Source organism: Moschus berezovskii, chromosome 19 (genome assembly GCF_049115385.1).
Source record: "Moschus berezovskii isolate FMDL1 chromosome 19, NW_MosBer_1.0, whole genome shotgun sequence".
Classification (NCBI taxonomy): Eukaryota; Metazoa; Chordata; class Mammalia; order Artiodactyla; family Moschidae; genus Moschus; species Moschus berezovskii.
In genome coordinates, this window is record NC_142478.1 from 57,268,731 (window position 1) to 57,296,699 (window position 27,969).

Sequence of the window (27,969 nt, forward strand, 5' to 3'; positions counted from 1 at the left end):
TTAATGAGGCCAGGGTTAACTCATAGTTAATTCTTATGCACTATTGTTATATAGGGCACTTTGTTGTTGTTCAGTCACTAAGTCACGTCCGACTTTTTTGCTACCCCATGGACCAGAGCCCACCAGGCTCCTCTGTCCATGGGATTTCCCAGGCAAGAATACTGGAGTGGATTGCCATGTCCTCTTCCTGGGGATCTTCCTGATCCACGGATCAAACCCAAGTATCCTGCATTGGCAGGCAGATTCTTTACCACTGAGCCACCAGGGAAGCCCGTATAGATCACTACCATGGATTAAAAGTAATTATGTTTTGGGTCTTTATCTAATATATATGTGTATACACACACACATATATATAAAGTCTATGTTATAGAAGAAAGAAAAATAGAAGGAAAAAAATCTAATTGTTAGCATTTGTTGCACTATATCCTTTCAGATTTTGTGTATGTGTATGTGTGTATGTATATATTTGGGATCACACTATACATAATTATTTGTATCTTGTTTTTTAATCATTGCATTGTGAATATATTCCCATTGTTATCTTTCTACAATGTGATTTTCAATGAGTAAATAGTATTCTATGGTATGGATAGTTTTACAGTTTTTGGTGTTTTGTTTTCATATTTTGCTATTATAGATAATGCTATAATTATCTTCTACATAAATTTATTTTGGGCTATCTGTGATTATTTCCTTAGAATAAATTTCTAGAAGTAGAAAGCATATGAGGATTTTTGTCTTTCTTGATGCATGTTATTTAGTGTTCTCCAAAAAATATTTTTGTACTCTCACCAGACATATAAGTTCTTTCTCTAAAAAATTGCTAATTCTCACTTTCTTGAATTTTATATTTTTAGAAATAACATCTTTATCTTCTCAAACAAGAATCATTAGAAGTTGCTTCCTCAGGGAGGCCCTTCCCTGATTCTCTAGCTAGATTCAGTTCAGTTCAGTTCAGTCGCTCAGTTGTGTCCGACTCTTTGCGACCCCATGAATTACAGCACGCCAGGCCTCCCTGTCCATCACCAACTCCCGGAGTTCACTCAAACTCATGTCCATCGAGTCAGTGATGCCATCCAGCCATCTCATTCTCTGTCGTCCTCTTCTCCTCCTGCCCCCAATCCTTCCCAGCATCAGAGTCTTTTCCAGTGAGTCAACTCGTCGCATGAGGTGGCCAAAGTATTGGAGTTTCAGCTTTAGCATCAGTCCTTCCAATGAACACCCAGGATTGATCTCCTTTAGAATGGACTGGTTGGATCTCCTTGCAGTCCAAGGGACTCTCAAGAGTCTTCTCCAGCACCACAGTTCAAAAGCATCAATTCTTCGGCGATCAGCTTTCTTCACAGTCCAACTCTCACATCCATACATGACCACAGGAAAAACCATAGCCTTGACTAGACGGACCTAGGTTGGCAAAGTAATGTCTCTGCTTTTTAATATAGTATCTAGGTTGGTCATAACTTTCCTTCAAAGGAGTAAGCGTCTTTTAATTTCATGACTGCAGTCAGCATCCGCAGTGATTTTGGAGCCCAAAAAAATAAAGTCTGACACTGTTTCCACTGTTACCCCATCTATTTCCCATGAAGTGATGGGAACAGATGCCATGATCTTTGTTTTCTGAATGTTGAGCTTCAAGCCCACCTTTTCACTCTCCTCTTTCACTTTCATCAAGAGGCTTTTGAGTTCCTCTTTATTTTCTGCCATAAGGGTGGTGTCATCTGCATATCTGAGGTTATCGATATTTCTCCCAGCAATCTTGATTCCAGCTTGTGCTTCTTTCAGCCCAGCGTTCCTCATGATGTACTCTGCATATAAGTTAAATAAGCAGGGTGACAATATACAGCCTTGACGTACTCCTTTTCCTATTTGGATCCAGTCTGTTGTTCCATGTCTAGTTCTCACTGTTGCTTCCTGACCTGCATACAGGTTCTCAAGAGGTAGGTCAGGTGGTCTGGTATTCCCTTCTCTTTCAGAATGTTCCACAGTTTATTGTGATCCACACAGTTAAAGGCTTTGGCATAGTCAATGAAGCAGAAATAGATGTTTTTCTGGAACTCTCTTGCTTTCTCCATGATCCAGCAGATGTTGGCAATTTGATCTCTGGTGCCTCTGCCTTTTCTAAAACCTGCTTGAACATCTGGGAGTTCACGGTTCACATATTGCTGAAGCCTGGCTTGGAGAATTTTGAGCATGACTTTACTAGCGTGTGAGATGAGTGTAATTGTGCGGTAGTTTGAGCATTCTTTGGCATTCCCTTTCTTTGGATTGGAATGAAGACTGACCTTTTCCAGTCCTGTGGCCACTGCTGAGTTTTCCAAATTTGCTGGCATATTGAGTGCAGCACTTTCACAGCATCATCTTTCAAGATTTGAAATAGCTCAACTGGAATTCCATCACCTCCACTAGGTTTGTTCGTAGTGATGCTTTCTAAGGCCCACTTGACTTCACATTCCAAGATGTCTGGCTCTAGGTCAGTGATCATGTTATCGTGATTATCTTGGTCGTGAAGATCTTTTTTGTACAGTTCTTCTGTGTATTCTTGCCACCTCTTCTTAATATCTTCTGCTTCTGTTAGGTCCATACCATTTCTGTCCTTTATTGAGCCCATCTTTGCATGAAATGTTCCCTTGGAATCTCTAATTTTCTTGAAGAGATTTCTAGTCTTTCCTATTCTGTTGTTTTCCTCTATTTCTTTGCAGTGATCACTGAGGAAGGCTTTCTTATCTCTCCTGCTATTCTTTGGAACTCTGCATTCAGATGCTTGTATCTTTCCTTTTCTTCTTTGCTTTTCGCTTCTCTTCTTTTCACAGCTATATGTAAGGCCTCCTCAGAGAGCCAATTCTTTTTGTTTTATAACACTCATTGTACTTACGATTATTTTAATGTCTGTCTTCCCAGACATTTTAAACTCTGTGAGGGTGGGGACCATGTCTATATATCTTATTTACCACAATATCCCCAGTGTCTATCCCCAGTCCCCTGCATGTAGTAGGTCTCCAATAAGAGTTTGTTGAATGTATTAGAAATGAAAGATGGAGTCATGTCTAATAGAAAAGAAAGACCCGTAAGTAGATACTTATCACAAAGTATGGAATAAGAGTGATAGATAACCCTTCTTCTGTTCCTCCGTTATGCCATGTGAGTAAATAGAAATGATTAAATAACCTAGAGTCTGTGATTTTAATTTTATTATTACCAGAGTGTTTTTGAACATATTCTTTGTAAGGAAATATGATTAAGCAAAAAATAGAAACTAATTCAGTTAAAATCCCATGCTCTTGTGGTAACTTTTACTGCTATTTTAGTGAATATATGTAAACTTTTTTCTTGGTATTGTATTATATATAAATGTTATAATCTGCTTTCAAGTAATGCCATATCATGACTTCTTCTCATGTTATCCAACATTCTTCTGCATAATTTTTAGTAACTTTCATTGTGTTGTGCCATAATTCACTTAATAATCCTTAGACGTTTGGGTCATTTCCAAATTTTAGATATAATTAGCATCTATGAGAATCCTTATAGATTCCCATGGGTAAAATTACTAATCCAGAAGGTATGCACATTTATTTTAAGACTTTTGAAATTATTCTTCAGTACAATACCACCAATAGTAACAGTCCCTGTTTCCCCAGATCCTGGCAGTACTGACCACCATGTGTATTTTTCCTTTCATTATTACTGTGAGAGTTAGCCTTTTAGTTTTTGGGGTTTAGCAAGGATTTTTTTGCTCGTTTTGTTTTCACTAGAAAATATTGTGGAGCTGGTGGAAATATTTTTTTTTGTGAAATCTTTTATTTTTAAAAAGGGAATTGGTTAATTGACAAAACCAGACACAAATTTATATACTGAAAACACCATAGCCTTAAAAATATTTTTACTGGAAAACTGACAGAATATAAAGTTTGGTGTTTAACAGAGCAGATGAGATGTCAGCAGCTGTTGTTCATGTTTTTAGACCTGCACCATATTCATTATAAAATATTTTTGAAAAATCATGTGTCCGTATTGGAATTAGAACACAAATGGGCTGGTTGGCAGCTTCACCTTACTATGTTATAACCTGTTGCTTTTCTAAATGAATACCAAACTACCAAATAAATTACTCTGCATAAAGAATCCTGGAGAGGAAGGGCGGGTGGTAGATAGAAATGCACTTCTTCCAAAAGAGGATCTTTGTTTCTTAATGCTCTGGTTATAAGTGATGGGAGTGCTAAATGTGTAATCATATAAAAACCTTATCTGAATTCTACAGACAAAGAATATTTTTTCTTATAATGTCTTCTTGACTGCTTTTTAGGATATCAGTGCAATGGAGGAAGAAAAGGATCAGCTTATTAAGAGAGTTGAACGTTTGAAGAAAAGGGTAAGACAAGAATTAGCACTGTAAAACTTTGACCCTCAGTCCCAAGAACTTGCAAAGAGTTAGGAACTGCAAGTATAGATTAAGCAAGGCATAAGTGTACGTCTGAAGATGGAGTCAAATAACATGAACAGAAAGGGAATCTCCCTAGGCAGTAGCCCAAAGCTTTCAAGGACCTGGAGTCTGAAACTTTTGTGTCATCTCTAGGGAATGCTGTTTACCAAAAGGAAATGATAAGTGAATGTCTGAATCACGTGACATGCTAATGTCTCTCTTAAATCTGACAGTAACATATACTACTTATTCCCTTACTGTAGGTGGAGACAGTTCAGAATCACCAGAGGATGCTGAAAATAGCAAGGCAACTTCGAGTTGAGAAAGAGAGAGAAGAATTTCTTGCACAGCAGAAACAGGAACAAAAAAATCAGGTACCCACATAAAAGTTTATATTGTCATGATGAAAGAAATAGTTCCTTCTGATCATTCAGGTGTTAAGAGGAAGATTTTTAGACTTGAGGACGTTCATGTTTCCCTTTGTTAACATGATGAAATACTCTTTTTAAGAGTATTGCATGGTACCAGCAGCAAAAGCAGAACCATCTTTTGGGTTTCTATTCTTCATGCGTATCTATGCACTATCTCTTGGGCTGTGCTTAACTCATGTTGTTCCAGCATTACAGAATATCCATTGTAATGTTAAGCGGTAAGATTAACTATTAATAGAACTTCTAGAATCTCTAAAGGGTGTCTTAAAATTCAGACTATATGAGAACGTCTATTTTATTCCACGAATCATGGTATTTTTTATGTTTTACTCCAGTGGCAAATAAGCAAATCATGAAAAGACTCAAAATCACACATACTCCACATTTTTAGATTTTGCCTTAAAGAAAAAAATAATTTGACCAGAAAGTATTTATTTTATTTTATTAAAGATCTATCGTAAAACTGAGTGGACTTGTGTATTAGAATGATATTTCAAATCAGTTTCCTTTCCTGCTAAATGGGCAGTTTAGGTTTTTGGCTCTTTTGGAACTTGGCTTGGCATCATAATATTAGTGCAGTAAGCTGCATTTGCCCATGCCCTGAATGGTTACTTAGCTTCACTTTCTGATTCTCAAACATCATTTCTGAGAATGTTAGCATTCCTTGGAATTAAGAAAACCATGTTTTAACAGAAAAGCCTAGTACAAATATTTCTTTAACATGCAGTTTACCTTGATCACCAAATTCAACAAATAACTAAAGAAAACATTTCCAAAAGCTTTTTTTTTTCTTTAAGTTTTACTTGAAAATGTATTGAGCAAACCAGCTTCATTTTTGGCTTAGCTTAGTAATTTCTTAGTTCTTATTATTTATTCCCTTTATAAGAATTATGTAGAACTTGTATTTTTCATTACTTGTCTATATAAATGGTATGTTTCAGCAGAATAAGCAAGTAATAGATGTAATTATATTTTAAAGCTATTTCATGCAGTGCAGAGACTGCAAAGAATACAAAACCAGCTGAAAAGTATGCGACATGCAGCAGCAGATGCGACACCTGAAAGTAAGTGGAAAGTACTGTATGATATAGGTGATCATATTAGTGAGAATATTAGTTTAAATCAGTAGTCTTCCTTACTAATGGGAACTGATTATTGTCAAGCGATAGGTCAACATTTTGGGGCATCATTTCCTAGCTAGTAAGTGACATGTATGGATGTGAGAGTTGGACTGTGAAGAAAGCTGATTGCCGAAGAATTGATGCTTTTGAACTGTGGTGTTGGAGAAGACTCTTGAGAGTCCCTTGGACTGCAAGGAGATCCAACCAGTCCGTTCTAAAGGAGATCAATCCTGGGTGTTCATTGGAAGGACTGATGCTAAAGCTGAAACTCCAATACTTTGGCCACCTCATGCGACAAGTTGTCTCACTGGAAAAGAGTCTTGCTGGGAGGGATTGGGGGCAGGAGGAGGAGGGAATGACAGAATGAGATGGCTGGATGGCATCACCGACTCTGTGGACATGAGTTTGAGTGAACTCCGGGAGTTGGTGATGGACAGGGAGGCCTGGTGTGCTGTGATTCATGGGGTCGCGGAGAATCGGACACAACTGAGCGACTGAACTGAACTGAACTGAACTGAACTGAACTGAAGTGACAGCCTGGTGAAAATACCCTTAAGTGTTCACCTAGGGTCTTTCAATTCCCTTTCAGTGCTTTGTCAGAGAGTGAAGGTAGTGGAAACCATGGTGGAGGGAGGCTCTTTGGTGTGTGAATGTATAAAATACTTAGAATGGGTGACATGAAAAAGTTGGACATAAAAAATGTAAATATCATTTTAGTGCCAGGGCTATAAAGAAAAAGAATAAAATGCTAGATCCTTAAAACTGAGTACTTTTCATATTTTGGGTTGTGCTAATGAAATGGGTATCTCTGGCTCTGTTGTCACATTAGCTTTACATAAAGGATGGATGGCAGGAGAAGAAGGGGACAACAGAGGATGAAATGGGTGGACTGCATCATCGACTTAGTGAACATGAGTTTGAGCAAACTCTGGGAGATAAAGAAGGACAGGGAAGCCTGGCATGCTGCAGTCCATGGGATTGCAAAGAGTTGGACATGACTGAGCAACTGAACAGCAATCCAAGATTATACCACCAAACCCATCCTAGGCATTTTTAAGGTGTTTTTGCACATCAGAAGGGAGATGATGTAAACTGAAAGAGCAGTAAAAAATTCTCATTTGTACTGGAGAAATATTTCAATGTAAATATCCAGCTCTTGGAGGATATTTTTCAAGTGTTCTAGGAAACATTATACTCTAATATATAATACATAGAATGACTATAATAAAAAAAGACAGTCAATAACAAGTGTTGACAAGGTTGTGAAGAAATTGGAACATGCATACAGTGCTGGTGGAAATGTAAAATGATTCATCTACTTTGGAAAACAGTTCGGCAGTTCCTCGAAATTTTAAACCTAGAGTTACCATATGATTCAGCAATTTTATTCCTGGATATCTACCCAAGAAAGTTGAAAATATATGTCCACACAAAAACTTGTACACACATGTTCACAGCAGCATTGTTCATAATGTTGTTGTTCAGTTGCTAAGTCATGTCCGACTCTTTGCAGCTCTATGGACTGCAGCACACCAGGCTTCCCTGTCCTTCACTTTCTCCTGGAGTTTGCTCAAATTCATATCCATTGAATCAGTGATGCTATCTAACCATCTCATCCTTTGCTGCTCTTGCTTCTCCTCTTGACTTCGATCTTTCCCAGCATCAGGGTATTTTCATAATAGCCAAAATATAAAAACAACACCAATATCCCTAAACTGTTGAATGCATAAACAAATTATAGCATAACCATACAATGGAATTCTATTCAACAATAAAAGGAATGAAGTACTAATACATGCTACAATATGGATGAACTCCTAAAACATCCTAAGTGAAACAAAGACAACTTATTATGTGATCCCATTTGTATGAAATTTCCAAAATAAGCAAATACATAGAGATAGAAATCAATGATGAGTGCCTAGGGTTGGGAAATTATAGGTGAGGACAACTGTGTTGGTTGGTGGGTGGGTGATGGGGGATATGAGACTGCTAGTGGGTATAGAGGCTTCTTTTGAAACCTGATTAAAATGGTGTAAAATTGATTGCAGTAATTATACAATTCTGTGAATATACTAAAAGCCATTGAACTGTATGCTTTAAGTAGATGAATTTTATGGCTATATGTAAATTGTGGGCTTCCCTGGTGGCTCAGCTGGTAAAGAATCTGCCTGCAATGCAGGAGACCTGGGTTTGATCCCTGGGTTGAAACGATCACCTGGAGAAGGGAAAGGCTACCTACTCCAGTGTTCTGGCCTAGAAAATTCCATGGAGTGTATAGTCCATAGGGTCACAAAGAGTCGGGCACGATTGATCTCTTCAAGAATATTAGTCATGCAAAGATGGGCTCGATAAAGGACAGAAATAGTATGGACCTAACAGAAGCAGAAGATATTAAGAAGAGGTGGCAAGAATACACAGAAGAACTGTATAAAAAAGATCTTCACGACCAAGATAATCACGATGGTGTGATCACTCACCTAGAGCCAGACATCTGGAATGTGACGTCAAGTGGGCCTTAGAAAGCATCACTACAAACAAACCTAGTGGAGGTGATGGAATTCCAGTTGAGCTATTTCAAATCCTGAAAAATGATGCTATCAAAGTGCTGCACTCAATATGCCAGCCAATTTGGAAAACTCAGCTGTGGCCACAGGACTGGAAAAGGTCAGTTTTCATTCTAATCCCAAAGAAAGGCAATGCCAAAGAATGCTCAAACTACTGCACAATTGCACTCCACTCACACACTAGTAAAGTCGTGCTCAAATTTTCCAAGCCAGGCTTTAGCAATATATGAACCGTGAACTTCCAGATGTTCAAGCTGGTTTTAGAAAAGGCAGAGGAACCAGAGGTCAAATTGCCAACATCTGCTGGATCATGGAAAAAGCAAGAGAATTCCAGAAAAAGATCTATTTCTGCTTTATTGACTATGCCAAAGCCTTTCACTGTGTGGATCACAATAAACTGTGGAAAATTCTGAAAGAGATGGGAATACCAGACCACCTGACCTACCTCTTGAGAAACCTGTATGCAGGTCAGGAAGCAACAGTGAGAACTAGACATGGAACAACAGACTGGTTCCAAATAGGAAAAGGAGTATGTCAAGGCTGTATATTGTCACCCTGCTTATTTAATTTATATGCAGAATACATCATGAGAAACGCTGGGCTGGAAGAAGCACAAGCTGGAATCAAGATTGCTGGGAGAAATATCAATAACCTCAGCTACACAGATGACACCACCCTTATGGCAGAAAGTGAAGAGGGACTAAAAAGCCTCTTGATGAAAGTGAAAGAGGAGAGTGAAAAGGTGGGCTTGAAGCTCAACATTCAGAAAACAAAGATCATGGCATCTGGTCCTATCACTTCATGGGAAACAGATGGACAAACAGTGGAAACAGTGTGAGACTTTATTTTTGAGGGCTCCAAAATCACTGCAGATGGTGATTGCAGCCATGAAATTAAAAGATGCTTACTCCTTGGAAGGAAAGTTTTGACCAACCTAGATAGCATATTAAAAAGCAGAGACATTACTTTGCCAACAAAGGTCCTTCTAGTCAAGGCTATGGTTTTTCCAGTGATCATGTATGGATGTGAGAGTTGGACTGAAGAAAGCTGAGCGCTGAAGAATTGGTGCTTTTGAACTGTGGTGTTGGAGAAGACTCTTGAGAGTCCCTTGGACTGCAAGGAGATCCAACCAGTCCATCCTAAAGGAGATCAGTCCTGAGTATTCATTGGAAGGAGTGATGCTAAAGCTGAAACTCCAATACTTTGGTCACCTCACGCGAAGAGTTGACTCATTGGAAAAGAGTCTGATGCTGGGAGGGATTGGGGGCAGGAGTAGAAGGGGACGACAGAGGATGAGATGGCTGGATGGCATCACTGAGTCAATGGACATGAGTTTGAGTGAACTCCTGGAGTTGGTGATGGACAGGGAGGCCTGGCATGCTGTGATTCATGGGGTCGCAAAGAGTCACAACTGAGTGACTGAACTGAACTCAAATGGTAAATTATATCTCAATAAATCTGTTAAAGAGATAATACAGTATTTCCTTGATTCTAGACACATGATCTTTAACATTTTAATTGTTTTTGCAGTATATCTTTGGGGTATATCTTGCAGTTCATATATGCATTTCACATGGTATTTGTTAATTTAGTTGATGTCTTATAATTGATAGCATCTTAAAATCAAAGAAATATGGCACATTTAATTGATATTTATGAAACCACTATAGTATTCCCCATAAAATGTATGGTTCAGTTCAGTTCAGTTCAGTCACTCAGTCGTGTCCGACTCTTTGCGACCCCATGAATCACAGCACGCCAGGCCTCCCTGTCCATCACCAAATCCCGGAGTTCACGCAAACTCATGTCCATCAAGTCGGTGATGCCATCCAGCCATCTCATTCTCTGTCATCCCCTTCTCCTCCTGCCCCCAATCCTTCCGAGCATCAGACTCTTTTCCAGTGAGTCAGCTCATCGCACGAGGTGGCCAAAGTATTGGAGTCTCAGCTTTAGCATCAATCCTTCCAATGAACACCCAGGATTGATCTCCTTTAGAATGGACTGGTTGGATCTCCTTGCAGTCCAAGGGACTCTCAAGAGTCTTCTCTAGCACCACAGTTCAAAAGCATCAATTCTTCAGCGATCAGCTTTCTTCACAGTCCAACTCTCACATCCATACATGACCACTGGAAACTTTCCTTCCAAGGAGTAAGCGTCTTTTAATTTCATGTTAATTAATGACTTTCCATAGAATCTCTTGGGTTTCCCTGGTAGCTCAGATGGTAAAGAATCTGCCTGTAATGCAGGAGTTTTGATCCCTGGATCCCTGGATCGGGAAGATCACCTGGATAAGGCAGTGGCTACCCACTCCAATATTCTTGTCTGGAGAATTCCATGGACAGAGGAGCCTGGCGGGCTACAGTCCATGGGGTTGCAAAGAGTCAGACACTACTGAGTTGTTTAACCGTATGAAATCTCTCACTCCTCTCAGTCATAAATTCAGATTCAAGCAATACCTGGAAGTTGCTGTGCATCTAGTTGTTGGCATCATTTGATTCTTTATTCACTAGGTTTTCACTTTTTAGCAGAATGTTTAGGACAAAAGAAAATAATTTTTAGTGCTTTTTTACTCCTTAGTATAATATACAGTATAACTTTTTAATATGTGTTCTCTGGATTTGTTATAGGTTCCTTCACATCTTTAGTGTAAAAAATTAAGATAAATCTTCAAAAGAAATTAATTAAATTATACACATTTAAAAATGAATATCAACAAGAAATTTGTTTGCATAGGTCTATCTTTGCTAAGAAATTTTTAGAACTTACCATTAATAGTGAATTTTCGAAAATGAAAGTAACGTGTAGAAGAATTGAAAGATTTAGTAAGCAGAAAAATAACTTATTGATCAGCACAGTTTACTACAATTTAAAATGTTAGCCTGAACATATGTTTCTTCAGTGTCTGTTATCCTCAATTTTTCTGGTTAAATATTTCTTGCTATTATGGTTTAATTCTGGTAACTAAGAATATCCAAAGGTATTTATAGTGTTAGTAATATTTCATTTTTTATTTGAGCAGATAGACTTTATTTTGCTTTGGCTTTATAGACTAAATAGAATTTTGAGGTCAGGAAATACATATTTAGTAATAAAATGGACAAATAAAATTTGTTCTCTTTGAGCATCTCTTGAGATGGTTTAGTAGATTCTGCTAAATAATAAAATCAATTGTATTGCTTAGTAGTAATAGAAATAATTGGCTCAGAACCAGTCCACTAATTCAGTGTTTATTGAACATCTGCTCCATGTTAGATACTGTGCTAGGTACTGGGAATAGAAATCAAAGCTGTTTCTATTAAAGTTCTAGTGGAGAAATGACAAGCAGTGGACATTGATAATGAAGCGTGACAAATAAACTGATGGAGCCCAGCTTCAATGAAAACAAAGAGGCAAAGAACACCAAACTCCAGAACGTGTGTTAGTTGGTCAGTCATGTCCGACTCTTTGCAACCCCATGGACTGTAACGCGCTAGGCTCCTCTGTTCATGGAATTCTCTGGGCAAGAATACTGGAGTGGGTTGCCATTCCCTTCTCCAGGAGATCTTCCCAACCGAGGGACTGAACCTGGGTCTCCCGCATTGTAGGCAGATTCTTTACCATCTGAGCTACTCTAACACAGAGTCAAATGGCTTCCTGGAGATGTGGTGATTGTGTAACTTAATGCTGCAGAGGTGGAGGAATGGAAGACATTCCATGCTAAAGCACAGTGACCTGAAACAACAATGCAGTGGGCTGAGCAAATGATGGAGGAAGTAGAGATAAAAGGTCAGGCTTCTTCTGACTGCTTGTCTTTGAAAAGAAGGCAAGGGAGGGAATGTGGGAATAATTGAGAAATCTTTGCATAGATTGAGGGATGGTAGTGGTGCAATGGTGTTTACATTATTGAAGAGTCAGTCAGACCAAGGAAGATGTGAAGATTCAGGAGGAAAAGGTGAGAACCGGTAGTAACCTTTCCTGTGTGCTCCCATTGTATCCCAGGTATTTCATTGAATGTTCTACAGCAGTTACTAAAACATGTTAATTGTTGGCATACCTGACTGACTCAGCTAAACTCTGGGCTAGTCACGAAGTCATAATTATTCTATTTTCAGGCCTTAGCACACAGTTTTGCACAGTAAGCATTTAGTAAATAATCTATTAAACAGTTGGGAGGAGGAAGTAGAGACCCTAACCCTACATAGGAAGAAAATTATCTTTTCCACAGGTAGGAGGGGAATCAAAGAAGAAAAAACAACTAAAAATATTGAAATAAGGTATTATTTTTGCAATATGTGTTTTTTGTGGGTTGACAGGGAATGGGGAGCAGGAAGTTCAGTCCCTGCTTTGTTGACATTGTTCTGGGAAGCAGAGTCTTAAGGATTACATTCAGCAGACTAGGAAAAGAGTAAATTAAACAGATGTTCAGTTGCTTCAGGTATTTAGTTTAATAAGGTCCATCTAAATATTTTAGTAACAAAAAATGGCTTACAAAAAAATTCTATTTGCTTAAGTAACATGAAAGTATTTTTAGTGTCACAGTGTATTTGTATTTTTTCTGAGTAACAGCCATATTATAAAACATTCACTGAAGTTAATTTATCTTTATATTCTACATATTCCTGAGATTTGTTATATAAAAGAAGCTTCTTATTCAGTTGTAGGATCAGCAAGATATTTTCAGAGGGTTTTTAATCACAGTGTTTGCTGAGATCTTAGTGACCTTATATTTATCTCATCAGCATGTTTTTATCAAACTTTTTGTTTTGTATTTGGGTATAGTCAGTTAACAATGTTGTGGTAGTTTCAGGTGAACAGTGAAGGGACTCAGCCATACATGTACATGTTCACCAGGATTTTGAAAGATAATTTTTTTTAAACTGCATAGAAATATGTCCACTTTTCAAAGTATAAGTTAAAATTTTTAAGAGAAGGATTTAAAATGTGACAAAAACTCTGTTTTTATGTTGATTTTATCTCAGCTTTACTGAGGTTAAATGGACATATAATAAACTGCAAATGTTTAAAGTATACACTTGTTAAGTATTGACATAGGTGTACCTTGATGAAACTATCACCTTAATCAAAATATAAATAAATATTGCTATATCCATCACCACAAAACATTTCCTTTGTAATATCTCATTTCTGTCCCTCTCACCCTCCTCAGATAACCATTGACCTGCTTTCTGTTACTATAGATTAGTTTGTATTTTCTAGAATTAGGAACTTTTTTAAACAGGCAAAATAATCTTTAAGAATTTAAAATCTTTTAAAAACATTTTAGACTATATTTCTTGAATCTCTGGATTATATGCAGCATGTTTTAAGAACTTGAAGATGGAAAAACTGGTCATCTAACAGCCAAAGAAGCCAGGGTGTAGAGTTAATTGGAAACCATATAGAAATGATTGCCTAATTATAGTGATTGATTAAACACTCTCTTCCCGTCCATTCCCCAGTCCCTAAAAAAAGATCGGAAATTGTAGGGATGAATGGAAAACTCGTGAATTTGCCATTAATAAATTTTTACCCATTAATACATGGTTAGCTCAGGAGAACTAAAAATAATTTTAAGGCTTTGGTCCAAATTTATTATGCAATCTACGTACGTAGATTACTTAAACCGGAAATCCGGTGTTTTAAAAAGTCAAGCCAGAATTTGTAGATGTGTAATGGAAAGATCTGAAATAAACTTTTTAAAGCTCTCGAGGCTGGGAATTTATAACAAAATCATTATTCACTGGAAATCTGTATATGTGTACAATTGTGCTCTCTTCCAGAATAAGAAAACTATTAAATCTTAAAAATATAATTTAAGTTGTCACTTAACTGTAAACTTAATACTTTATAAAATCAAAACTACCAAATGTGGAAAACTGAAAATGTTTGTGAATGTAGATAATTTCTCTTTTTCAGAATTTAACTTGTACCTTTAGTAATGTCTTCATTAGTTTAAACCTAAAAATTACAATGTATTATTTTGTGAAGTATTAGAATAGAAATATAAATTGCATAAGTACTGCAAAAGAAAATGAATAAATGACTACTTACAGAGGAAGTAACCTGGATTAGATTTCATTTGTGTTGTCATTTGGTTCATGGGTTCCTTAAATACATAGAAGACAAAATATGATCCAGCGATATATTTAGCTCTATAAATGTTATTTTTGCATAATGTGGAGTATAACAGAATTAGATGGTAATTTGGGAATATCATAATATTTTTCTGTAATTTAAATATTCTTCTATGTAAATTGTCCTTTATTATCATTCTGATTAACATCAAAAAGTTTCAGTGGCCAATCCTTTATTGTTCTGTAATGGCAGCCCACTGGAGTATTCTTGCCTGGAAAATTCCATGGACAGAGGAGCCTGTGGGCTACAGTCCGTGGGGTCACAGAGTCAGACCTACTCTCTCCAGGTTGTATGTTTTAAAATGTAGAAAGCATCACTGTACCTACTCTGTTGGGCTGAATAATCACTTATTTAATTTTTATAGGTTTAATGAAGAGGCTAGAGGAGGAGATAAAGTTTAATTCATATATGGTAACTGAAAAATTTCCTAAAGAATTAGAGAACAAGAAAAAAGAATTGCATTTTTTACAAAAAGTGGTTTCAGAGCCTGCTATGGGCCACTCTGATCTTCTTGAACTTGAATCTAAAGTAAGTAACAATCACCTTTTTATAAGCTCCCAATTTTATCTCATCTCCAGTCCTATGAAAATTATGTGAACTGCTTCTATAGTGTTCTGCTCTTGACTCTGAAATTAACCTGTGCTAAGAGTTGACATGGAGAAGGCAATGGCAAGCCACTCTAGTACTCTTGCCTAGAAAATCCCATGGACGGAGGAGCCTGGTGGGCTGCAGTCCGTGGGGTCGCTAAAGGTCGGACACGACTGAGCGACTTCACTTTCACTTTTCACTTTCACACATTGGAGAAGGAAATGGCAACCCACTCCAGTGTTCTTGCCTGGAGAATCCCAGGGACAGGGGAGCCTGGTGGGCTTCGTCTATGGGGTCGCACAGAGTCGGACACGACTGAAGTGACTTAGCAGCAGCAGCAAGAGTTGACAGCTCTTATAAGGAATTGTTCTTTATGAGAAATTATAACACATTATGTTGTTACTTAATCCACAACTGATTAGGAAACTGGGTAACTTGGAGAAATAAATTAATGCATATGGTTGACTCATAGGTTTATATGTTTATAATATAATCATTTAGATGGCAAATTTTAAAAAATATTTTAAATGATTACTTTTTGTTTCCAAAAATAATATAGCAATTTTGTACTTAAAGCTAATGTTTTTAATTAGCTTTTTATGCCTGTTTTGGAATTATTAGACTTTCTTGTAATGTTCATTGAAACCTAATATCGTAGCATTTTTGTTTCTTAAAATACTAACCAAGTATTTATTTCTTTAAATAATAATTAAATATCATGAAAATTGATTGAAGGATTTTGACATTAATAGACTTAATAGCCACTATAATTAAATACATAATTCTCTTCACTATGTATAGAAACTAGTTGTCCAATCAGATTTGGCTTAAATTTAATGTCATAGGATTAGCAGGAAAATTCTAGTCTTTTCAAAGGATAGTTATACTGAAAGTCATATAATTAAAAAAAACTTATAGGACTGTATGCTTCTATTGCCTTTATTCAGTTTTATTACATTTGAGAAAAGTTTAGCTTAATGAACAGGATAAATGACAGCTGTAATAGAATCACAGATTATTCATTCAAACAGAAAGGGTTTTTAGATGGCATTCATGTTAACTCTCAGCTGGGTTCGTAAATTCCTTATACTAAATCCCTGGGTAATGTTAGTCCAGATCTGCTTTATCACTTAATTACTTGAAAAGTCACAGCCTAGGTGAAGGGATAACTTCAGATTTTTAGAAATTGTCTTTAAAAATAATTTAAATACTTCATGTAGAATAGGATAATTTAGACATGGATGGTTAAATCCATGTAAATATGTAGCATGAACCATGAAATGCAGATTGTCTCAAAGTAATTGTAACAACCCATCCATGGTGTTAATAGGACTGATCCTCCTATCAAAATCAATGATAATAGCAACTGTCAATTCAAAGCTTTGTTTGACCAGATGTCCCTTAATTTAGGTAATCATAGCCATAGTTTTAAACTTTCTTATTTTCATACTGTTTTAGATAAATGAAATAAACACACAGATCAATCAGCTGATTGAAAAGAAAATGATGAGAAATGAACCAATTGAAGGCAAACTGTCACTGTATAGGCAACAGGTAAGACCTCTCTTTTTGGCTCCCAAACCCACGTTCCTTGCATTGCAGGTGGATTCTTTATTGTCTGAGCTACCAGGGAAGCCCAACAACACACTTAAGACCACTCTTTTTGGCTCACATACTTTGATCTGTAATCTTGTTGGTGAATATCTTCATAAACACCATGGTCTGTGTTATCAATAGTCTTAAAGTGAGAAGGAAGTAAAGAATAAATGTTCTTCTGTCATTGTTAATCTCCAGATTAAATCAGAGAATTTCTGGAAAAGCCACAAAGATGCATGTTCAAGTCTGAAATCTGATATATCTGATAATGCTCACCTTCCTCAGTATCTGTCAATTGTGGTGATAGAGCTCTTTGTGTTTATATCTGTGAGTGTGAAATTTGATTTTTTTATGCGAATGCTTACCTCAAGTGATAGAAATAAATATTTATAATCTTTAATGAACTAAAGTCAAAGTGTTAGCAGCTCAGTCGTGTCTGACTCTGCCATCCCATGGACTGTAGTCCTCCAGGCTCCTCTGTCCATGGAATTCTCCAGGCAAGAATACTGGAGTGAGTAGTCATGCCCTTCTCCAGGGATCTTCCCAATCCAGGGATCGAACCTAGGTGTCTCCTACAATGTAGGCAGATTCTTTACTGCTTGAGCCACAAGGGAAGTCCTAATGAACTAAAGGCAATATACTTTTTAAGGCTTAAAGTTAGCTTGAAAAAATACAGAATAAATTAAATTTTAGGGCTAAGACATTTATCATTTTATACAGAAGTATTAAATCATGAGGATATATATGGTGTTATGTATTGCTAGACAGAAGATTCAAATGACAGCCAATTTGAAAATACTGAGCTACATAACAGCATTATTCAAGGATGCTAGAATTTTTTGAAAACCTTTTTATAATGGAAAAATTTGACCATATACAAAGGTAGAGAAAATAGTCCAAATAAATCCTTGTGTGTCCTTCAGCTATAGCTATCATGGCCATTCTTATTTCATCTGTAGCCCCCAGCCGCATCTGGATTATTTGAAGTAAATCTAAGGTTTCATATTATTTCATATGTAAATATTTCAGAATGTATCTCTAAAATATAAAAGCTTTTAAAAAGCTTAACAACATACCATATTTAAAATTTTTAATAATTCCTTAATACTGGCAAATATCCAATCAATGTACAGATTTCCTTGTCTCTTTTTCTTTTTTTTTTTTAGTTGCTTTAATTAGGATCCATACAGGATTTATATAGTGCATTTGTTTGATGTTTAAATCTCTCAATCTATAGACGCTCTTCCTTACTTATTTATCCATTTATTTAATAATTTTTTAATAATTTTTTATTGAAGAAATTTATTTTTCGTATAGCTTTTCCAATAGTTGATGTTTTGCTGATTGCAACTGAATGGTGTCCTTTTAAAATGTTCCTGTGTCCTGTATTTCCTATATATTAGAACTAGAAACTTGAACAGGTTGTTGTTTTTTTTTTTTAAGAATACTTTCTAGTTGGTATTTTGCCATTCCCTGGAGTACAGAGGAGTTGAAGTTAGGCTGGCTTCTTTTTTATCTTTACTTTGCTGTCAGACAGGGCCATTCTGACCAATATTTGTTTATAGAAAAACAGTCTTACTCAATTATTTATGGTGAGCAGTCTTTTTAATATAGCTTCTCTGAATAAGACTAAATTCCACAATATTCATTCCTGCTAAGTAGATGACCTCTTAGCAGAGGAGCACGGCTCATGATTGGAATAAGACATCGGCTCCTCCGAGAACAACTTTAGAGTGAAAGAAATATGTAGAAGAGTATATAAAGCTCTATCCAGAAAATATTGGGTGATTATTATGACTCTTTTCCAAGCAGTCTTTCTTTCGCTGACTGCTTAGAGGATGTTTGTCCTGCAGGATAGAGTGTGGAAAAGAGCCAGGATGATTGGGTTAATCTCTCTGTGGTTTATGACATCCCACAGTAAACCCCACTTCCCACTTGTTTGCTCTGGATGGAAAAGCCCCACCCACTTTAATATGATGGTCCCTGGCCTCCTGTAGTGTGACCAATGGTGGATATTCTTCATCCTTTTAAATTGACCCACGACTAGACACTGGAATCTGTGTCTTGAAAGTGCAGGCTTGTCTATTCTCCTGGGAACCAAATCCCCTAATGGCATCAACATTATTCATCATTTGCTTTAATCCATATGTTACACACAAGTTTATTATTACACTAAAAATTTATATATACGTGTATTCATGTATTTCCATCCTTAGAGAAAGAAGAGCATATTATACACACTTTTGTTCACAATGCTTGTTTCTCGATATATGCTGTTGAATAGTATAGTAGGATAATCTTTATTCCTTTATAACTTTATTGAGATACAATTCGCATACCATACAATTCACCCATTTAAGGTGTAAATTCAATGATATTTAGTATCAGAGCTGTACAACCATTACCCAGTCAATTTTAGAACATTTTTATCATGCCAAAAAAGAAACCCTGAACCCATTAGCAGTCACTTCCCATTTTCCCCCAGACCCTCAGCCCCAGTCAACTACAAAAGACCAAACCAGCTCTGTAAATTTCCCTGTCGTGGACATTTAATATAAATGGAATCATGATATGTCATCCTTTGTGACTGGCTTCTTATACTTAGCATACTGTTTTTAAAGTTCCTTCATGTATGGTGACTCAGACAGTAAAGAATTTCCTTCTGTGTAAGAGATCAGGGTTTGATCTCTGGGTCAAGTAGATCCCCTGGGGAAGGGAATGGCAACCTACTCCAGTATTCTTGCCTGCAGAATTCCATGGACAGAGGAGCATGGCAGGCTACAGTCCATAGGGTTCCAAAGAGTCGGACATGACTGAGCGACTGACACTTTCACTTCATGTTGTTATGTATTTCAACATACTTAAACCTTTTTATTACTGAATAATATTCCATTATACAGATATATCACATTTTGTTTTTCTGTTCGCCAGTTAATGAGCATTTGGGTTATCCCTATTTTTTTGGCTATTATAAATAATGCTGGTAGGAATATTCTTATACAAGTTTTTGTTTGAAAAGAAATTTTCACTTCTTATGAGTATACTTTTGGAGTGCAATTGTTGGTTCAATGATAATTCTGTATGTAACATTTTGAGGAAATGCCAGACTACTTCCCAAAGAAGCTGTACCACTTTACATTGCCACCAACAGTGTATGAAGGTTCTGATTTCTCCACATTTGTACCAAAACTTGTTATTATCTGTCTTTTTTGTATCCACTGTAGTGGATATGCTTATTTCTGTTCACAGACATACTTTATTGAGTGGGTATATCACAGTTTATTCAACCAATCCCCAGTTGATGAACATTTGGGTTGTTGCCATTCTTGTGCTATTGCAAATCATACATCAATAAATAGTTCTTTGTTTATATCTTTGCATTTTTTGTCAGTGTGTCTTTGGGATATATTCTCAGAAGTGAGATTGCTACATCAAACATTAAATGCGTATGTAAGTTTGCTAGATATTGCCAAATTTCTTTTCATAGGGGTTTTAGCATTTTACATTCCTGTGACAGTATATGAGAGCGCCTATTTCCTTACAGCCTCACCAGTAGAGTATGTTGTCAAACTTTTAGATTTTTGCTATCCTTATAAGCAAGGTTGAGCATCTGTATTTTCATAGTATGTGTATTTTCATTTTTTAGACAGGGAGAATTGTTTAAAGGGTTTGCACTAAAGATTTCCCTCTCTTATAAAATTTGTTTGATAAAAATATTTGTACTGTTTCACTGGAGAAGACAGTTTAGCTAATGTCTTTCTTAAACTAATACAGTCGTGGTTCATTTAAGGAAATCCCCCACAAGTTGCTAATGCTACATTATCCATAAATGCTGCGTTTATGGCTAAGAGCAGCCATCAGGGTTGTGTAAATATTTGCATAATTGTGGTGAATCAGATGTTTAATTTTCAATCTGCATTTTATTTATTAGAATGCCCCAAATATAATAAGTGTTTTAACATTTTATTTTAAAAGTATGGATATTGAATTTAGATAGGATGATCTGTATTGTAGTTTTGGGAATAAAGCATTCTTGTTTTATTCCTGTGAAAGGAAACCAACCATATAGAAAAACAGCAGACTTAGTGTTAGCTTCTGGGTTTACCTAGAAGATATTTTCATTAGCATTTCAATATTCGTTGACAAGATTTTAATATTTTTTATTACTATTACATTTCTGTTTCTCTGCTGATGTAGCCTATATTTTGCCTTCTAAAATGTTTTAAGGTTGCTATTTAATGCACATTGCAGGGGATTCCCTCGTCGGGGGGCAGGGGGTGGTTAGGACTTGGTGCTTTCACTGCCAGGGCCCAGGTTCAACCCCTGGTAGGGAAAATAAGATCCCACAAGCCATGTGGTGTAGCCAGATACATATATAAATATACATATATGTGTATATTATTGTTGTTGTTTAGTCACCCAGTTATGTCTGACTCTTTGCGACCCCATGGACTGTAGCACGCCACGCCTCCCTGTCCCTCAGCATCTCCCAGAGTTTGCCCAAGTTCACGTTCATTGCATCGGTGATGCCGTCCAGCCATCTCATCCTCTGATGCCCTGTTCCTCTGCCCTCAATCTTTCCCAGCATCAGAGACTTCCAATGAGTCGTCTGTGCACATAAGATGACCAAAATACTGGAGCTTCAGCTTCAGCATCAGTCCTTCCAGTGAATATTCAGAGTTGATCTCCCTTAAAATTCACTGATTTGATCTTGCTATCCAGGGGATTTTCAGGAGTCTTCTCCAGCACCATATTTCAAAGGCATCATAATTCTTTGGCATTCTGTCTTCTTTACGGTCCAGCTCTTACAACCGAATGTGGCCACTGGGAAGACCATAGCCTTGACTATACGGACCTTTGTTGGCAGAGTAATGTCTTTGCTTTTCAACACTCTCTCTAGGTTTGTCATTGCTTTCCTGCCAAGAAGCACTTGTCTTCTGATTTCATGGCTGCAGTCACCATCTCCAGTTATTTTGGAGCCCAAGAAGAGAAGAAGAAGAAATCTGTCACTACTTCCACCTTTTCCTCTTCTATTTGCCATGCAGTAATGGGGCTGGATACCATGATCTTAGTTTTTTAATATTTAGTCTTAAGCTGGCTCATTCATTTTCACCTTCACCCTCATCAAGAAGCTCTTTAGTTCCTCTTTGCTTTCTGCCATTAGAGTGGTATCATCCGTATATCTGAGGTTATTGATGTTTCTCCTGCCTATCTTGATTCCAGCTTGTAACTCATCCAGCCCAGCATTTCTTGTGATGTGCTCAGCATATAGATTAAACAAACAAGGTGACAGCAGACAGCCCTGTTGTACTCTTTTCTCAATCGTGAACCAATCGTTTATTTCATACAGGGCTCTAACTGTTACTTCTTGATCCGCATACAGATTTCTCAGGAGACAGGTGAGATGGTCCGGTATTCCCATCTCTCTAAGAACTTTCCACAGTTTGTCATGATCTACATAGTCAAAGGCTTTAGCGAAGTCAGTGAAACAGAGATAGATGTTTTTCTGAAATTCCCTTGCTTTTTCTATAATCCAGTGAATTTGATCTTTAGTTCCTCTTCCTTTTCTAAATCCAGCTTGGACATCTAGAAGTTCTTGGTTCGCATAATGCTGAAGCCTAGCTTGCAAGATTTTAAGCATGACCTTACTAGCATGGGAAATGAGTGCAATTGTCCGAAGCTTAGCACATTCTTTGGTACTACCCTTCTTGAGAATCGGGGTGAGAGGATTGACCTTTTCCAGTCCTGTGGCTCCTGCTGGGTCTTCCAGATTTGCTGAAATAATGAATGCTAAGGACTTTCCTGGTGGCTCAGATGGTAAAGAATCTGTCTGCAATGCAGGAGACCCAGATTCAATCCTTGGGTCAGGAAGATCCCCTGGAGAAGGGAATGGCAACCCACTTCAGTATTCTTGCCTGCAGAATTCCATGGACAGAGGAGCCTGGTGGGCTACAGTCCATAGGGTCACCAAGAGTTGAACATGACTGAGCAACTAACACAGCTATCTGGGGCCAGCATCCTACATTTTCCCATCCCTTTGTCCTTAGGGAGTGGCAGCAGGTATATTGCAGGCATTGTTCTGCAATGAGTGTAAAATCTTGATGGCATCATCCTTTAGGGATTTGAATAGTTCTGCTGGAATTTCATTGCATCCAGTAGCTTTATTAACAGCAGTGCTTCTTAAGGTCCATTTGACTTCGCACTCCAGAATGTCTGGCTCTGGGTGACTAACCACACCATCATAGTAATCCGGTTCATTAAGATCTCTTTTATACAGCTCTTCGATGGATTTTTTTCATCTCTTCTTGATCTCTTCAGCATCTACTCGGTCTCTACCATTTTTACCCTTTATTGTGCCCATCTTTGGGTGAAATTCTTCCTTGATGTTTCCAATTTTCCTGAAGAGATCTCTAGTCTTTCCCTTTTGTTGTTTCCTTCTATTATTAAGCATTGTTCATCAAAGAAGGCCTTCTTGTCTATTCTAGCTATTTTTTGGAGCTCTGATTTTAATTGAATGTACCCTTCCCTCTCTCCCTTGCTTTTTCACTTCTCTTCATTCTTCCACTATTTGTAAAGCCTCCTCAGATAACCACTTTGCCTTCTTGCTTTTCTTTTTCTTTGGGATAGTTTTGTTTGCTGCCTCCTGTACAATATTATAGACGTCTGTCCATCGTTCTTCAGTCACATCGTTAGCTAGATCTAGTCCCTTGAATCTATTGGTTACCTCTACTGTGAATTTATATGGATTTAAGTCATACTTGGCTGGCCTAGTGTTTTTCCCAACTTTCTTTAGTTTAAGCCTGAATTTGCTGTGAGAAGCTGATGATCTGAGCCACAGTCAGCTCCAGGTCTTGTTTTTGCCGATTGTATGCAGCTTCTCCTACATCTTTGTCTACAAAGAATGTAATCAATTTGATTTCAGTATTGACCGTTTGGTGGTGTCCATGTGTAAAGCTGTCTTTCGTGTTGAAAAAGGGTATTTGCTATGACTTGTGCATTCTCTTGGCATAATTCAGTTAACCTTTGCCCTGCTTCATTTTGTTCTCCAAGGTCAAGCTTGCCTGTTACTCCAGGTTTATCTTGACTTCCTACTTTTACTTTCCAATCCCTAATGATGAATAGAATATCTTTTTTAGGTGTTAGTTCTAGAAGGTCTTCCAGGCCTTCATAGAGAGCTGATCAACTTCAGTTTCTTCAGCATCGGTGGTAAGGGCATAGACTTGGATTACTGTGATATTGAATGGCTTGCCTTGGAAACAAATAGAGATCATTCTGTCATTTTTGATGTTGCACCCAAGTATCGTATTTTTGACTCTTTTGTCAATTATATGGGCTACTCCATTTCTTCTGTGGGATTCTTGACCACAGTAGTAGATATAATGGTCATCTGAATTAAATTCACCCATTCCTGTCAATTTTAGTTCACTGATTCCTAGGATGTCGATGTTTATTCTTACCATCTCCTGCTTGACCACATCCAATTTTCCTTGATTTGTGGACCTAACGTTCCAGGTTCCTATACAATACTGTTCTTTGCAACATCGGATTTTACTTTTATCAGCAGACACGTCCACAACTGAGTGTTGTATCTGCCTTGACCCAGCCTCTTCATTCATTCTGGGTCTACTGGTAATTCTTCTCCATTCTTCCCTAGTAGCATATTGGACATCTTCAGATCCAAGGGACTCATCTTTTGGTGTCATATCTTTTTGGCCTAAGTTCATGAGGTTCTTGCAGCAAGTATACTGGGATGGTTTGCCATTCCCTTCTCCGGTGGATCACATTTTGTCAGAACTCTCTGCTAAGATCTGCCCATCTTGGGTGGCCCTGCACAGCATGGTTCACAGAGTTATGCAAGCCTGTCTGCCATGACAAGGCAATGATCTGTGAAGGGGATATGTGTATATGTGTGTGTGTGTATAGCATACTCATACTAAATATAAAACTCGTGATAGAAAGTGGTAGGGCAAAGGGTTTGTCAGGAGAAGTCAACCTGATATTGAAAATTTAGCTCAGTCAGTAAAATCTAAAAAATACATAATTTCAGAAAATAATAGAAAGTTGATTGTCTCATTTTATGTTCTTATTTAATGCTCAATTAGGCATCTATCATTTCTCGTAAAAAAGAAGCCAAAGCTGAGGAACTTCAGGAAGCAAAGGAAAAGTTAGCCAGCCTAGAGAGAGAAGTGTCAGTGAAGACAAATCAGACCCGTGAATTTGACGGCACTGAAGTTTTGAAGGGAGATGAGGTAAGTTGAGATATTTAATGGGACGAGAATATGGTTATTGTTTTTGTTTGAAACCATTAATGTTTTTTACTTTTTAGTTTGTCTGTCAGTAATGGGACATTCATCATGTTGATGTTTGGCAGAAACCAACACAATTCTGTAAAGCATTTATCCTTCAACTAAAAAATAATTTTAAAAAAGAAAGATAAAAAAGATAGGAAGTTCATTTATTTTATGAAACTTATTTATTTAAAACTGAAAACTCTGCGACTTCCCTGGTGATCCAATGGCTAAGACTCCATGCTCGCAATGCAGGGGGCCCAGGTTCAGTCCCTGGTCAGGGATCCCACATGTGCAACTAAAGATCCTGCATGCTGCAATGAAGATTCTGCATGCTGCAGCTAAGACCTGATACAGCCAAATAAATAAAATAAAAATAAATATTTTTTAAAATAAGAATAAAACTGAAAACTTTTCAGTAATACTGAGATATGCTTGATATATAATGACAGAGATTTTAGTGATTTTATGAAATAATGTTCCAAATTTTCACTTTTTAAGTGGATTTATATTGGATTTATCATAAGTATTAGGTTATAAAAGTGAAACCAAATGAGTTGGAACTGTCAGGTAAGCAAATATTTGTATTTTTTGATAAATATAATTCCATAAAGGGCTGAGAAAGTATCATTAAGTTCAGTTCAGCTGCTCAGTCGTATCTGACTCTTTGCGACCACATTAATCGCAGCATGCCAGGCCTCCCTGTCCATCACCAACTCCCGGAGTTCACTCAAACTCATGTCCATCAAGTCAGTGATGCCATCCGGCCATCTCATTCTCTGTCGTCCCCTTCTCCTCCTGCCCCCAATCCCTCCCAGTATCAGAGTCTTTTCCAGTGAGTCAACTTGTCGCATGAAGTGGCCAAAGTATTCATCAATAATGTGTGCTTGGCCAATGGTACTGGCATCATTAAAATGACTTCATTAAAAAATGCTTACAAATTTTAAATATAATTATGTCTTACATTGCTGTCTCTTTACATGTTGAACAATGATTTAGCAGCTCTTATTTCACTTATCCTTCTGTCAGACTCATGAAATTAGTAGGACAAGTAATATTGTCATTTATAGATGGTTGAAGTTAAGCATCAAAAATATAAACCCCATCTACTTTTTATGAAGTTATCTCAAGAAAGAGTAAATAAATGAAGCAAAATATCTTGCTTTCAGCTCAGTGCTTTTTTTTTTTTTTCTTTTAGCAAAACAAGTGATAGGTCAAATTTTAATTCCTAAACATTGTATCTCTTTACCATCTCTGACAGCTTTTTTATGTTATATTAGCTACTAGTCCTCAGCAAAAGCTACTTTGAAAAGCTATTCAGGTCCAAACCTAATTTTTGGCTTTGAAAAGTTATTGAATTCATACTGTTACAAATTGGCAGTGAATCTTCACTATGCCAAACACAAATGAATTGTTTCCATAGCACCACTTTCCTTTGGTGCTTTTGATTGTAGTCTCTTTATATGCCTTCTAGTTTATTGGGGAGGTAGAATTCATAAATCAACACTTGATTGAAAAACTTCTTTGGCTTTTAACACCCACTTCCAGGGGAATTCCCTGGCAGTTCAGTGTTTCGGACTGACGGCTTTCATTGAATGGGGCACGTGTTCAATCTCTGGTCGGGAAACTGAAGACTGCCTGTCTAGTGGTGAAGCAAAAAAAAAAAAAAAATCACATTAACTTACAGATCACTTTAAGAAATTGGATTATTTTACACCTAAAACAGCTGGAAAAAGAAGAACTTCAAAACCCCAAAATTAGCAGAAGGGAAGAAATCATAAAGATCAGAGCAGAAATAAATGAAAAAGAAATGAAACAATAATAAAGATTAATAAAACTAAAATCTGGTTCTTTGAGAAGATAAACAAAATTGACAAACCTTTAGCCAGACTCATCAAGGAAAAAAGAGAGAGAAGAATCAAATTAACAAAATTAGAAATGATAAAGGAGAGATTATAACAGACAATGCAGAAATACAAAGGATGATAAGAGACTATTATGAACAACTATATGGCATTAAAATGGATGACCTGGAAGAAATGGACAGATTCTTAGAAAAGTTCAATTTTCCAAGACTGAACCAGGAAGAAATAGAAATTATGAACAACCCAATTACAAGCACTGAAATAAAAACTGTAATCTAAATCTCCCAAAAAACAAAGCCCAGGACCAGATGGCTTCACAGGTGAATTCTATCAAGCATTTAGAGTAGAGCTAATGCCTATCCTTCTAAAACTCTCAAAAAATTGCAGAGGAAGGAACACTTCCAAACTCATTCTACACAGCCACCATCACCCTGATACCAAAACCAAAGACAACACTAAAAAAAGAAAACTACAGGCCAATACCACAGACGAACATATATGCAAAAATCCTCAACAAAATTCTAGCAAACATAATTCAACAACATATTAAAAAGTTCATACACCATGATCAAGTTGGGTTTATTCCAGGGATGCAGAAATTCTTCAATATACGCAAATCAATCAATGTGATATACCATATTAACAAACTGAAAGATAAAAACCATATGATAATCTCAATGGATGCAGAAAAAGCCTTTGACAAAATTCAGCACCCATTTATGATTAAAACCCTTCAAAAAATGGGCATAGAAGTGCCATTTACTCAACATAGAAAAGGCCACATATGATAAGCCCACAGCAAACATTATTCTCAATTGTGAAAAACTGAAAGCATTCCTCCTAAGATCAGGAACAAGACAAGTGTGTCTACTCTCACCACTATAATTCAACATAGTTTTGGAAGTCCTAGTTACAGCAATCAGAGAAGAAAAAGAAATAAAAGGAATCCAGATCAGAAAAGAAGTAAAGCTCTCAC

At 37.0% G+C, this 27,969-nt stretch overlaps 1 protein-coding gene across 2 annotated transcripts in view; it reads left to right on the forward strand.

Moving 5' to 3' along the window:
- The window catches only part of IFT81 (intraflagellar transport 81), a 115,484-nt gene that overhangs the window by 10,992 nt on the left and 76,523 nt on the right, over window positions 1–27,969 (forward strand). For both annotated transcript variants that reach the window (XM_088828168.1, XM_055404838.2), the window contains exons 6-11: window positions 4,307–4,372; window positions 4,687–4,797; window positions 5,834–5,918; window positions 15,021–15,184; window positions 16,703–16,798; window positions 24,943–25,089. In XM_088828168.1, coding sequence (XP_088684294.1) covers window positions 4,307–4,372; window positions 4,687–4,797; window positions 5,834–5,918; window positions 15,021–15,184; window positions 16,703–16,798; window positions 24,943–25,089 — 669 coding nt within the window. The remainder of the gene's footprint in view (window positions 1–4,306; window positions 4,373–4,686; window positions 4,798–5,833; window positions 5,919–15,020; window positions 15,185–16,702; window positions 16,799–24,942; window positions 25,090–27,969) is intronic.